Raw genomic sequence first — 14484 nt, 5'->3', positions numbered from 1 at the left:
GTTTACCATCCAGCGTTTAACAGTTGCATATGACGGCCCACGGTCCCCCAAAGCTTGTTTCATTTCATCGATCGTAGGTCTGCGTCGCACCTTTCCCTTGTAGAAAGAGAAACTTCATGACGGTCTTATGCCCATCTGAATTGAAGTTTGCTGGAGGTCCAGCGATGTTTACTTCTGAAATGAAAAAGAAAAGGATGTTAATATCATAGAACATTGCATTTTGCAACATAGTCTATACAGATCCTGCTCTATATACCCTGCTAATTTCAACTTTCTAGCTAACTTTTTTCTTGGTAAGGCTCAATCTTTATCAGCACTCCTTGTATATCCTTAAATAACATAAGAAAATTGATGCTTCTTTTTATTTTAGAATAAAATTGGAAAGATAGGCCAGAAGAGTATATAAAGTGCAAATGAAGTAGAGTATATCGTTGCAGGCCCGTATCCAGGGGGTCTAAGGGGGCCGGACTCCCCCCCCCCCTGAAATTTTGCTGCCCTCCCTACACTTTCGGGCTAGCTACCGGTCTGCATCGTTGTTGTTGTTGTTTTGTGTTTCTTTGACGTCAGTTCTCGAAATTTCTTAGTTTGATATTCCTAAAGTGCAAGGTAGTTTCTTTATATGTTGATCTACATTCTGTTAGTGTCTTTTGGCAAAAGGAACGAAAAAAAAAAAATGTTATACAGGCAACTAACATCATCATAGAATTCTGGGAGGTGATTTCTAACACCAAACTGCTTAAAGACTTTAAAGAAATTCACGTCTAGAAATTTCAGTTTCATCCGGTAGATGTCAACCGCTGGAGGATGTTTGCTGCCATCAAACGGTGTAATATCTAACTTCTAGCATTATACGATAATTCTCTTCATAGTAGAAAATGGGATATGGTAGCCACAGTTAAAGTTACCGTTATCCATGAAGATGTTACCGGATTGACTCCGTGAACGAACTCTGCTCAGATAATCGCTGTAGCTATCTACTGCAAAAAGCAGCATTCAAGAATTCGCTTTCGTTCTAAGAGTTATCGTGTAGAGTAATAGACGTTCTAACGTTACAATCTTGCACCACTTTTTAGCTTCGTTTAAGTCTTGAAGTGTGCCAAAACATAATAAGAATTTTTAATTTTAACCTTGAAATATGCTGCCGTATAACCAGATCCTTAATGTTCATTGTTAAGAGAGATATTAGAAACTACTTCAGTTAAGAAGGAGCAAACTCCGATCAAAATTGCCAGGAATAACGGTGTTGGGAGTCGTTACGATGGTCATTAAATTGAACGTATACCATCTGGCTAGTCATAATTGAATCCTTCATGCACTATAAAGGAGTGTAGTTCATCTTTGAAATTAATGGCTGTACGAACGGCGGTTAAATGCCAGGCGAGGGAAATAGTAGTCAGAGAATCAATTCAATGAAGACATACTTGTAAACCATTCCAGAAATACAGTAGGAATATATCCTTCCTTTCTTAAAAGAAAGTTTGAAAGTTGTTTACGCATCCTTTTTTCAGATATTACGGCATGAATTGATTCTATAATATACATGCATCCAGTTTTCTCATTTATCTTGCAATAGACAATATGTGTATTTTTAAAATATTTTTCTATTCATTTCTTTCTTCTGCGTTTTAAAATGTCACGAATATTTGGACAGGTTTCTAGTTCCTGATCTCCCTTTGCCCAATGCTTTTTTTTTCGTTCATTTGAAATAAGTCATCATCTCCCAAAATTTAGTGATGTTATTTGTAGATGCCCATGTATAGCTACATGTGATAACGGTTGGCTTGAAAGTGATCCACAAGAAAGAAAGTGAGCGATAAGAGAACTTTGGGCTTGAGAGTCATCGTAGATGAAAACATTATTTAGAAAGGTGATATCTTTGTCTGTTGTGTCTTATGTATGTCTTATAAATCCAGTTAAATGATTTCGTATGATAAATTGTTTAGACTACTTGTGTATGGTAGTACTAAAACCGTATTTGTTCCAAGAGGAATTAGCATACTAAATTGCTGCAAAGAGCTATCGTTTAGAGAGAATGCAAGTGGACCAGCAAATATGGATTAAGAGCCTGCCTTACTAAAAATAATACAAAATTTACCATTTTTCTTTTGCTTGATTATTCATCAGTGAAAGGAGATAATGCAATGCAAGTCACCACAATCATAGATAATGCTATTCTACAACAGAAAATATGAACCTGAAGCATGTTCAGTGTTGCAATCCATAGAAATTACAGTGTTGCCAGAAAAACAATTTCCCTAAAATCTGAATTAAGACAGCGAGTAGAGGAATGAACTCAACTGCATTTGATTACGTATCATGTTGTTTTGGTTTCTTGTGAACTGCTTTTTAATTAACATTATTATTTAGTTTTAATAACTGTATGTTAAAAATATTTTGTTTATTACAAACTAAATAAAACTATTATTTAAAAAGTAGTTCACAGGAAACCAAAAAGACATGATAAGTAACCAAATGCAGTTGAGTTTGTTCCTCTACTCGCTGTCTTAACTTAGATTTTAGGGAAATTGTTTTTCTGGCAACACTGTAATTTCTATGGATGGCAACACTGAACATTCTTCAGGTCCATATTTTCTGTTGTAGAATAGCATTATCTATGATTGTGGTGACTTGCATTTCATTATCTCCTCTCACTGATGAATAATCAAGCAAAAGAAAAATAATAAATTTTGTATTATTTTTAGTAAGGCAGGCTCTTAAGAGCGTCAATATAACATGGGCTTTTCATTTTATATATACAGGATATTTCAAAACAACACGACAAGTTTGGGAGGTGATTCCTGACACCAAGATAAGACAAAAAGTATAAACCAACCTAGATGCACAAATGCTTCCTTTCAGAGCGGGAGACCCGGGTTCGATTCCCGGCGGGAGCTCATGTGGTTCGGATTCCACGTTAATCAGTAGGTCCACGTCTCATATAGCCTCGCTGCTGAAAGGGACGCTAAACTGAAATTCAATTCAATGCTTCCTTTCAGAGTTATAGGCTACCGAAAACATGAGAAAATGAACTTTAAAGGTCCATAGCTCCAAAACTATGGGATCTAGCATAGTAGTCGAGTCAAGACTTCACTTAGGAACTAATATGTGTGCTATCCAAAAATACATGTTTCAGAATTCTAAGATATGCAACAAATTTTATAGAGGGAGTTTGGTTACGGACATATAGTTTGAAGTACTCACCAACTACCTCTATAAAAATTATTGCGGAAGTACCGCAGAATTCTGAAACATGGATATTTTGATAAGTCACATACTAGTTCCCAAGTGAAGTCTTGACCCGACTACGGTAGGTCCTATAGTTTTGGAACTATGCATCTTTTAAAGTTCATTTTCTCATGTTTTCGGCAGCCTATAACTCCCAAAAGAAGCATTTGTGCATCCAGGTTGGTTTATACTTTTTATCTTATCTTGATGTCAGGAATCACCTCCCTAAAGTTGTCGGTGTTGTTTTGAAATACCCTATATATGTGTATATATTGGGTCTATAAAATTCTTTGGGAAGAATGACACGATAGTTCAATGTAAACGAAAGATGCGTAAATTTAGTTGTGCCGGTGGATGCTTTATAGACATATTTAAGTTTAAATTTAATATAACAATAATCGGAAACTCCATGAGGAAATCGATTAATACAACAAAATTACAGCTTTAAGTAACATTAGAATCCGTTCAACCCTTGAAGCTTCCATCGGTACAGCTCCATTAACATATCTGTCTCTTACATTGAGCTATTGTGCTTCAATTTTTCTCTCTTTTAAAAAATATTATCCGTAGACCTGAGATATATAATGAAAAGTATTTATTGCCCACGTTAAATTGAAGGTCTTAATCCATATTTGTTGTATCCATTGCTGCTTCTTCTTAAAGAGAAACCATATAGTATATAAGCATTAAACTTACTCTTCATTTCGTACATAGATATTAAATGTCTGATTTATGTAATGTGAAGAGTTGAGAAGGCACCATAGTTACTGTACCGTATTTATAATTTTTCAAGTAATAAAAGAATCAGTATCTCAGTTTTGGATCCGTAGCTGTCAGGAATTTGGTATTTTTGTGTAGTAGAATGAATAGCTTGCGGCCTTTGTATCCATGATTTTGAATTCACTTGTATAGGAAAGGAGTACAAAATTTCCGGAGCAGTGAGGTAGTTGGGGAGCCACTTGAATTGAGTGGTGGTGAAATCCAAACTACAAAGCCAGAAGAATTGACGTTGGAATCTAATGTTGGCTAAGCCTTTCGTCAGGGAGTTCAATCATAAAATACGAAACAGCTCTTCCCGCTAGTCTAGTGGGTAGCGCTCTCTTTTGGTGGTTCCGGGTCCGAACACCGATGGAGAAAATAAGATGTGTTATAGTGGTTTAGATTTCACCCTGAACTGTAGGTCCGTGTATCGTATAGCCTCGGTGCTGAAAAGGGACGCTAAAAATCCACAAACAAACAAACAATAAAATAAGAAACGAAGTATCAGAGCACTGGATTACAAAGTATTCAGTAAACTATAACACACACGTATCTTTCGTTTCAAGTATTTTATGCAGCATTAGTGAGCATTAGTGTTTGTTGAAGTTTAGCATCCTTTTTGAGCACCGAGGCTATATATATGAGATATAAATCTAGTTTAAGGTGGAATCTAAACCATCGCAATGCGTTAAGTCTTTAATGCTCTTCGATCGGGAATCGAAATTCGGATCACGTACACTTGTGGTGCACGCGCTATCCACTAGACCAGCGGGGAGGGCCATTTCAATACTTCGTTTGAAGGGATCTGGTATATATACTACCACTCAAAAGTTTTCGAGTACCTGGAAATTTTTTGTGAACATCTTCTGTGAATCTATTATTTTGGCACGATATCATTGCCATCGTGTGTCAGTTTCTCGTGAATAAGCATGAAATTTGACAACAGTTGAATCAACATCTGAGAAGTACTGCAGATAATATGACTAATCATAATTCTTAAAATTGAAACCAATGAAAGACAGTTTGATATAGATATTGCAGTTGTTTTTTTTTTTTTTTTTTTTTTTTTTTAAGTGAAAGTCAAGGCAACATATTAGTTTTATTTGAAAGATCTATACATAGGGGTAAATAAAGTGTCAGAAATTTGAAGAAAAAAGCAGTTTTCCAAAGAACATTCGATTATGCCACTAGTAAAATGTGCCTACGCTTAAATACATTTCTAATTGCGTTTTTTTATTGATTTGAGGACTCTGAATCCAAAGGAATTAGTTTTAAACTTATCCATCCATGACGTTACGAGAAAATGACCTCAAGGTTGGAGTCTTTGAAGTACCGCTTATGTCAGTAGTAAAAGTACCCACACTTGGATACTTTTAATTACACCTTTTACACTAATTTGAGGATGATGAAGTATTTTTAAACTTACCCATCCATGACGTCACTAGGAAAATGATCTTAAGAGTTTTTGAAGTATAGTGTATACCAATAGTAAAAGTGCCCATGCTTGGATACATTTCGAATTGCACTTGCAATACTTTTTATTAAGAAATAGTGTCTGTATATGATTAAGTAATAATACGATATGTATGTTAAGTATATATGGGATTTGTAGTATGACATATGGAATGATTTTTGTCTTTATGACCAATAAAGCAAATATGTATATCCCAACTTTGAAGTCATTTTTCGTATGACTTCATAAACGGATACATTTAAGAACAGTTCCATTGAATTTAGTACTCTCAAATGAGTGTAAAAAGTTCAATTTGAAGTGCATCTAAGTGAGCAGTTTTACTGTTGATATAAGCGGTACTTCAAGGACTGCACTTTGAGGTCATTTTTTTTCCGTGACGTCATGGACGAATAAGTTTTAAAATAATTTCTTTGGTTTCAGCGTCCTCAAATTACTATAAAAAGTGCTATTAGAAATTTATGCAAGCGTGGGTACATTTTGTTAGTGCTATGATTCGACGATCTTAGCATTCTTTATACATTGTTGATATGCTAACATTAAAAAAGCCAAAAGTAATATACTTTTGAAGAATGTTTACTATGGTGTTTCGTATGCCCCATTGTTGCTCATTGAAATAGGAACGACGAGGACTAAATATCCGGTCTGATTGAGCAACAATTAAGCACAGAAGACCGTATATTGGCTGTCGTAAACATATATCAGTAAGGTATAAATAACTGCAGATTTTGGAAACTGCTTTTTCTTTCAAATTTGTCATTGCATTGACCCCCTCCCCTATGTCTACATCTTTCAAAAAAACTAGTATGTTGTCCCGACTTCCACATTTTTGTTTCTACTATGTGATATCTGTATGAAATTGTCTTTCTTTGGTTTCAATTTTGAGAATTATAATTAGATATATCATCTGCTGTACTTCTCAGATTTTAATTCAACTGTCATCAAGTTTATGCTTTAGGCAAGAGTGACACCCGGTGGCAATGCTTTCGTGCCAAAATAATAAGTTCACAGTAAATATTCACAAAAATTCGGGGTGCTTGAAAACTTCCCAGTGGTAGTGTAGCTAGTCGCTTTTGTTATTGGTAATTCAAGTACAAACCTATTTGGAGAATTCATAACATTGCAGATCCATAGTATTGGCAGGAAAGATCGGAAAGGTGTTTGCTGAACATTATATAGGAGAAGAAGTTATTGTCAATGCGGTAGTCATCAACAATTGACTCTATATTCCATAGGAATTTAGTACAGTGGTTGTCAATGATTTGCATCTCTTGTTTATTTGGTAAAAGTTCTAAATAGTGAATATACAGAGGGTTATGAAAGATAAGAGAGGAAGAGAATAAATTTTCTTTTTAAGGCACCGTTTTAAAAATTGTGTACTTTAATTATTGTATTTTAACAGGGTGTAAGAGGAAACTTAACTTTTATGTGATGTTTAGTTAGCAAAAAGATATACGTACAAGAAACATACGCCAAAACATACACATTTTTTACAATACAGAAGTACAAACATTGTTTAAGCTTAATTTGAGCCTCTATTCATGGTAACAGCTTGTCATATATGTAGTGCGCATAGCTAGGACTAAAATGTGTTTACAGATTTTTAAATATGTGGGATTGACGACCTTCTCGTAAAATTCAAGTGGCGTGTGATAGAAATTATGTGTATGTTGAAGTAGAAGAGTGCTATAGGTGCGCTTGCTTCGTAATATTTGCGTGAGTGTTTATTGAAATAGCAAGTAGAAGAAAGGCTGGACGAAAATAACAAAAGACTAAAGCAAGATGCATACCTGGTAATAATGTTAGCGTCTTAAAGAATTTTCGAAAGTGTTCGTTAATAAAATAATGTTAGGTGTAGTGGAAGATAATCGTTGCCATTAGGTACTTATTAAAGAAGTTATTAAAAACACTGGACTTGTGTGGAATTGGATATTACTGTTTTAATGTGTGTATTAGTAATATTCATATCTTATTTTTTAGGTCGTTTACGTCGAATTGGTCGGATGTCACGCAATATCACGTTTGGTTGGGTGCTGGAAAGCAATAAAAAAATTTGAGTGCACCATTAGGATATTGATTGACTGCGTGATTCCTACCTATCTAAAAGTCCCCAACTTCTTTTTGTGAAACGTGTGTGGAAGGCTGTTCTTGGTGTATCATGTCACAAGTGCACATCTACTACTGCCAAAAATGTTGAAAAAGGAACTACGCAGATTTACATTCTTTCTTCAAGTTAATCAATGTATGTATGTATGTATTTTGTGGGCATCCGTGTGCGAAGGAGCACATGCATTTCCATGTGTTTTGAGTGTGTCAGTTGTACTGAAGAGCTTTGGCTTTATGGCTGGCAGAATATTTCTGCCTTTTTTTTTTTTTTTTTTTTTCATACATCTTGTGGTGTTACAGTTGAGGGAATTCATCAGTCCCACGTGAGACAAGTGTTTTTACTAGGCTAGAACTTTGTTTTTATGCATTTTAGGAAACACGAAATACGAAAGAATATTGATAATTTTATGTTGTATAAATTCTTGCAAGACTACTAATATAGCTGGATTGTTTTAAAATCAGCAATCATATGTCAGCATTGTACTATGTACAAGTTTGTAAGTAATTGTTGTTAATTTTTGCAAAGAATAAATAATTATATAATTATGTATAAACTAATCTGTACATATTGTGGGGGCAAAAATAGATTCTGAATAACCTTGCTACAATGTGCACATAGTTATGTTTCAAAGTATCGTAATAAAAGACCTGTAGAGTGACATGCAAAACGAAAACGTATAGGTAATTAATATTAATGGCAAAACCGTCGTCTAAATACAGCCACTTGTAGTAAATAAACAAATATACTTCACATGTATCATATTGCTTCTTACACTTACTATGCAAATAAATATAATATAAAACTATATTTTTAGTGTGTGATTTATCTATATATTAAAATACTTTTATATATGTTTGTAGTCAAGAAAAGTTTAAATGTTTGTGGCCAGTTCTTTTCACAATGATATCTTCGAAACCACAAGCTCTAGAAAGATACCATTTCGTTGATCAATTGCAAATTTTTGTGTAGATTGTTCAGTTCTAATTGAATATATATATATATTTTTAAAAAAAATGGCCGTTATTTCTTTATTACATTTTTTAGGGGTACACTGGAAGTATTGAAATTTTAAAATATAAAGCATCATGTCCTGCAAGTTATACATTCCAACACGACACATTTGTATATGGGGTTCATATCTCTCCGGCGTTTGTTTCATGGTCAAATGATGATGAAAAACGAAGCATAACCATTTATACAATCTAAGATGAATCTTTATTGTTTGGAGTGTTTTGCTCAATGAACACCATATATCACTGACTGTATGTGTAATATATTTACTTAATACATACTGCATGGAAGAAGAAAAAAGCACTGATCATACATGAATTAGAAACTCCAACCGGAAGTAGGCTCAAATCTTGCAAACGGTGCGAGATATTGAAAAAATAATCGAAAAAAATCTCCTCTTTATAATACCTCTTGCCGATTTTTATCAAGACATTCTTCACTTGTGTCTGTAAAGGAACATGTACAGATGTAAGAAATGACAAGGAGATTCATGTTCATCTGTGTATGCGCTGTGTAGAGAGCGTAGGTTCAGCTAATATATATCAGAAAATTTTAGATTATATAGTTAATAGATAGTACAGATAAGGTTATGATTTGTGAAGTACAAAGAGTATACTTCAGTATATACTTTAGTAAAGAAGTAAGTAATCATGTTAGTAAACATATTTCAGTTTTGTTAATAAAGAATTAATGAAATAAAAGTAAAATCTGACCAAAGAAACCACTTACTGAAATAAAATGAAGTCTTTTAATGTAACGTCCCATGATTGTGCCCTTTAGGCTAAGGGAGACGGATGATTAAGGCAAATGAGTGATTATGGAAGAACTGGTAGAATGAGAATGTGGAAAGAAACGGGAGTACCCCGAGAAAACTCACGGACACGATGTTGTCTACCACAAACTTGTTTGGCTGGGGATCGAACTGGGGTGCCCACGTTAACAGAGGTGAGAACTGTACCACTAAAGCACCATGCTCCCACAACCTCTTTATAATGACTATTCTGTGTGACAGTTCCGACAATATATCTAGTTATATCACAAATACTGTTACAAAGTTTGGAGTAGCGCTGTAGGCATCCAGAGTGGCACAGTGCTGCCATGTGTATAAAGCGGAAGATGCATGTAGTGTGTGTTCGACTGTTCATGACATACATTGATATTGTACTGAGTTCTGATGGAGTGGAGCGATTACGAAAATCGTGTAGCAGTAATTGCACTACACAAGATCGGGAAGACAACAGGTGAGATTTTCAACCTCTTGAAACCCCTACAAATTAGCAAGAGATTCGTGTATCGCGCCATACAGCGATACACCGCGCAAGGAATGGCAGACCACGAACGGTACGAAGCCCGCAGGTCCAGAAAGCAGTCGCAGCAAGAATTCGAAGAAATCCTGTTCGAACACAAAGTGTGATGGCTGCTGAGATGAACATCAACAGAAATTCCATGTCTCGTGTGCTCAGGAGTGACCTACATCTACGGACATATAACAGGCGGACTGGTCACTTTCTGACCGAAACATTAATGTCCAGAGGGTCCTTAAATCAAAGAGACTGTTGCGGCGTTATGCCAACAATCTGCACAGAAAGATTCTGTTCACTGACGAAAAGGTGTTCACAATTGAGCAGGCCTACAACGCCCAAAATGACCGTGTGTATGTCACGTCATCTACTGCAGCTGCTGAGGCAGCTACAAGGGTTCAGAGGGCACATCATCCTGCTTCAGTGATAGTTTGGTGGGGAGTGAGCTGCTCATTCACAACTCAGCTGCATTTTTGCGAAAAAGGTGTTAAAACATCTGCCAAGGTGTACCAGGACACTGTGGTAACACCTATAGTGAAACCACTGTCTGCTACCATGTTCCCTGGAGAAAGGTGGACCTACATTAATTGAGGTTCAATATCGTTAATGTGCCGAATTATCGCATCCTTTAGCTCTTGAATTGTTCTTGGCTTACTGACGTACACTTTTTCTTTTAAATATCCCCACAGAAAAAAGTCCAATGGTGTCAAATCACATGATCGTGGCGGCCAGTTAACATCGCCACCACGTGAGACTACACGGCCACTGAATTTTTCGCGTAAAAGAGCCAATGTTCCGTTGGCTGTGTGGCACGTGGCACCATCCTGTTGGAACCACATATCGTCCAGGTCCATATCCTCAATTTCTGGCCACAAGAAGTCCGTTATCATCTCACTATAGCGAACACCAGTCACGGTAACTGCTTGACCGACCTCATTTTCAAAAAAGTACGGCCCGATGATGCCGCCAGCCCATAACCCGCACTAAAGAGTCACTCTTTGTGGATACATCGGCTTTTCAACAATCACTCGTGGATTCTCAGTTGCCCAAATGCGGCAATTCTGCTTGTTAACGAATCCACTGAGGTGAAAGTGTGCCTTGTCGCTGAAGATGATTTTCTTTGTGAAGTCACCATTCACTTGTGTCTGTTCAACCAACCATTCGGCGTATTGACGACGCTGAAAACGGTCAGTAGGCTTCAGCTCTTGAGTCAATTGAACCTTGTAAGCGTGTAAATTCAAATCTTTCTTCAAAATTCGCATCAGTGATGTTCGTGAGATGTTCAATTGTTGGACACGACGACGAGTCGAGGTTGACGGCTCTTCTGCCACACTATCGCGAACAGCAGCAATGTTTTCCGCAGAACGAACTTGCCGAGCATGCACAGCTGTCTTCGCATTTCCTACAGACCCTGTTTTCTGAAATTTGCGCACAATTCTCCCGATTGTTGACACATTTGGTCGATTATGCTGACCAAAAACATCACGAAGTGCACGAAATGCATTTTGATTTGAACGTCCATTTTCGTAAAAGGCTTCAATAATCTTCACGCGTTGCTCAATTGTGTACCTCTCCATGGTTGAATTTGCCAAACCCTGAAACAAAGAAATCTCAAATTAAGTTGGGCAAAAACCTTGACGTTACGGTGTGACACATAATTAACATCGTGCATTGTAGTTGGACCACCCTTTATTTTAGTATCTTTTGTAGCCATATCCTACACGGTGTTAACTTTAAAGGAGCGGTGGAAATATATTTGTTGCCACAAAATTCCCCTATTGTAATGCAAGAAACGTAACTACTCAATGATCTTAACTGTAAACTAGTAAATATATAATAGTTTTCATTTTAAAAGCATAATGTAGTAAAATATTCGAAAATTTCAATTTTTCCCGATTTTTCCGTTTTTTCCAAGCTCGGGGAAAAAACGGTAAAAAATTGTTTTTTTACCCAAAATTTCCGTTTTTTTCCAGGCCTTTACAACATAGTCCATACACGACACAAAGTTCCCGATGAATAGCTACTGCCGAACATTGTTTTGCCGTAAGAAAACGTATAACAGTCCGCAACTCGCTCTTGGCGTGGTTTTCAATTCAAGCACACATTTTGAGACGCTACAAAAGTGGAACTAGTGATCAGACAACTTTCACTTCTACTACGGCTGGATGCAGATTGATCTACCGCGCACGTCTGTGCAAAGATGGTAGCGCTCCTCTCATTACTTCACGCACAGTGACCAATCGGAGATTACTTTCCGAACTTACATGTTTGAATCTATACTGACCTATAGTGATTTACCTTCGGTATTCGTGTTAAAACTGTATTCACGTTCGATAATCCAGCATTCTCATGGTCCCGAACGTGCCTGATTAAAGAGCGCCTATTAAAATGTGCGAAGTAAGGGCAAAATAACGGAGGTTAAGTTGAGTTGATTTTAGTTCAGTGTCCCTTTCAGCAGCGAAGCTATATGAGACGTGGACCTACTGATTAACGTCGAACCCAGGTCTCCCACGCCAAACATATCTCTAAACGTTAAGATCTCTACTTCATTTAAAAAAAAATATATATATATGAAATGGAGAATTTTATTGGTTATTAGGAATGGCTTACATTGTATCTTTATAATGTGTCTGATGAAGGCAATTATATGTTGCCGAAATTGTATTACAGATTACTAATTATAAGGCGTTGCTTTGGTCAAATTTTATTATTTTAGTAGGTCGTAATTCCAGAGCAGCACTGGGAAAGAATTAATCCACAGTGTCAGTAAGCGACTTCAGTATTACACTTAATAACTTATACAGAAGATCGGTACTGATAGAAATTCAATAAGACTAGATCAGACCGAATCTAGATAATACACGCCGATCACACAGTTCCATTACCTCTAAGTACATGATGATAACGTATATTTTTCTTTGTATTTCAGGTCGTATTAAGTGAACAATGGCAGATACGTTCATTTACATTATTGAACTATACGTTATTGCTAGTTGTTGGTGCTGGAGATCCATAAAGGGGTGCTGGGGGTGGCAAAATGACGTTACGACACACTACCTGAAAAATATTGTGAGGCAAGCTTTCACTCCTGTAACGCCAGCATTGTTCCGAAAAATGTTGCACAGAACCTGGTGGCGCATTATTCTTTATCATGAAAATGGCGATTCACAGACTGATCCCTTGGATCATTAATGATTTATATCACAAATTCATTATATATTAACAATAACTATTCCAGAGAACATTTGTTCATTTTGTTCGCGTATAATAGAGATTAATGGGTATTTGTGGTCGTAATGTAGAAGAGTTTTGAAAAAGTTTAAATATTTTTGGATCAAAAGATCCAATATATTCAATCAATTTTTTTCTTGTAGGCCCTGTATCTGGAGAACTACATATAAATGTAGCCAAACCCAAACTATCACTTAACTCAGTATTATGTGCTTATTCCGTAGAAAATACGAAACTTGAAAAACTCAATTTAGGAACCGTTCAAAAATGTTGTGGCCCCTGGTCCAAAAACTAATTATTAGCCAAGATCGCAATCTTTTGATCCATTTTTGGATCATTTTCCTAAAATTCTTGTTTTAAAGATCTTTCTGACGTCAAGTTTTATATCCATCTCTAATCTAAGTTCTCTGCCTTAGTAATGAGAGTAGGCAAATAAATAGCTCTCTCTGTAACTTCTAGGGCCCTTTGTACACAGTTGAGCGTGTTTAATTATAAAAACCTTATCTGGCACGAAAAATTGTGCTGTTAACAAAGGTTGTTTAGTTGGTTACATTTTTGTACTAAATTGCGGCATGTGTGCACTGAAGCTAAACAAGAAAAAGGAGCTAGCGGAAACGAAACGGTACGGCTTCCATACATAAGGGACGAGTTTATATATATATAAAGGGCTCAGGGTAAGAACTTGATAACCAGCATTTTACAAATTTTGCAGGAGAGACTAAACAAGACCGGTTCGGTTCTTACTATGTCATTCCCTTAGAGCATATATGTTTTTCCTAAATATCTCCGAAGTTTTTTCTGTTCTCTATAATATTTCGTCATTATTTAGGTCCCAATTCTAACAACATAACTACTAAATCGAAATTTGTAATATATATATATAATGCTCTTCATAGATAAAAGCATACACTTACGACGATTTGGTTTTCATTTATATGAAAATAGAAATTTTATGGATCAATTGACTATATTTGGTTTCTAATTCTGCCCCGTAGGGCAACGTACTGGTAATCCACAAAATTCAAATATTTGAGATATTGTAACTGCAGTATAGAACAATAAATGTCTACATAATCGACGTTTAACTTCTGACAAGCAGCGACATCTAGTGACAAAATTCAAAGGTACTGCGTATGGTAAGCCCAAGCAGTTACTGGAAAGACAATGGTAGCCCCAAGCATTTTAGCAAATCAATGATAATCCTCGAAGCAAAGTGGCCGCCAACAAGACTTCACCGTCGCAGAACGCTGTGTCCCTTGAAAGTAGTAATAACTATAAACAAGATAACCTTAATGTCGATAGTGATAGTAGCTACGATCTTTCAGAGACAGAGGTGGTGTCTGAAAAAGAAACGTACTTATAAAACATTTATTACAGCA

The 14484-nt window shown here is 36.2% G+C and overlaps 1 protein-coding gene across 7 annotated transcripts in view; it reads left to right on the top strand.

Annotated features, from left to right (window-relative positions):
* Window positions 1-8369, top strand: part of tmod (tropomodulin) — a 190578-nt gene extending 182209 nt beyond the window's left edge. For all 7 annotated transcript variants that reach the window (XM_081749120.1, XM_081749121.1, XM_081749119.1 and 4 more), the window contains one exon: window positions 7436-8369. Coding sequence is in view for 1 of the 7 variants with exons in the window: in XM_081749119.1 (XP_081605245.1) it covers window positions 7436-7512 (77 nt within the window). In the remaining 6 variants the exon portion in view is untranslated. The remainder of the gene's footprint in view (window positions 1-7435) is intronic.
* The last annotated feature ends 6115 nt before the right edge of the window (window positions 8370-14484 follow it).

This window comes from Thermobia domestica, chromosome 2 (genome assembly GCF_964235325.1).
Source record: "Thermobia domestica chromosome 2, izTheDome1.hap1.1, whole genome shotgun sequence".
NCBI lineage: Eukaryota > Metazoa > Arthropoda > Insecta > Zygentoma > Lepismatidae > Thermobia > Thermobia domestica.
Note: the sequence above shows the minus strand (reverse complement) of the source record. Positions and strands in the feature narration are given on the sequence as shown.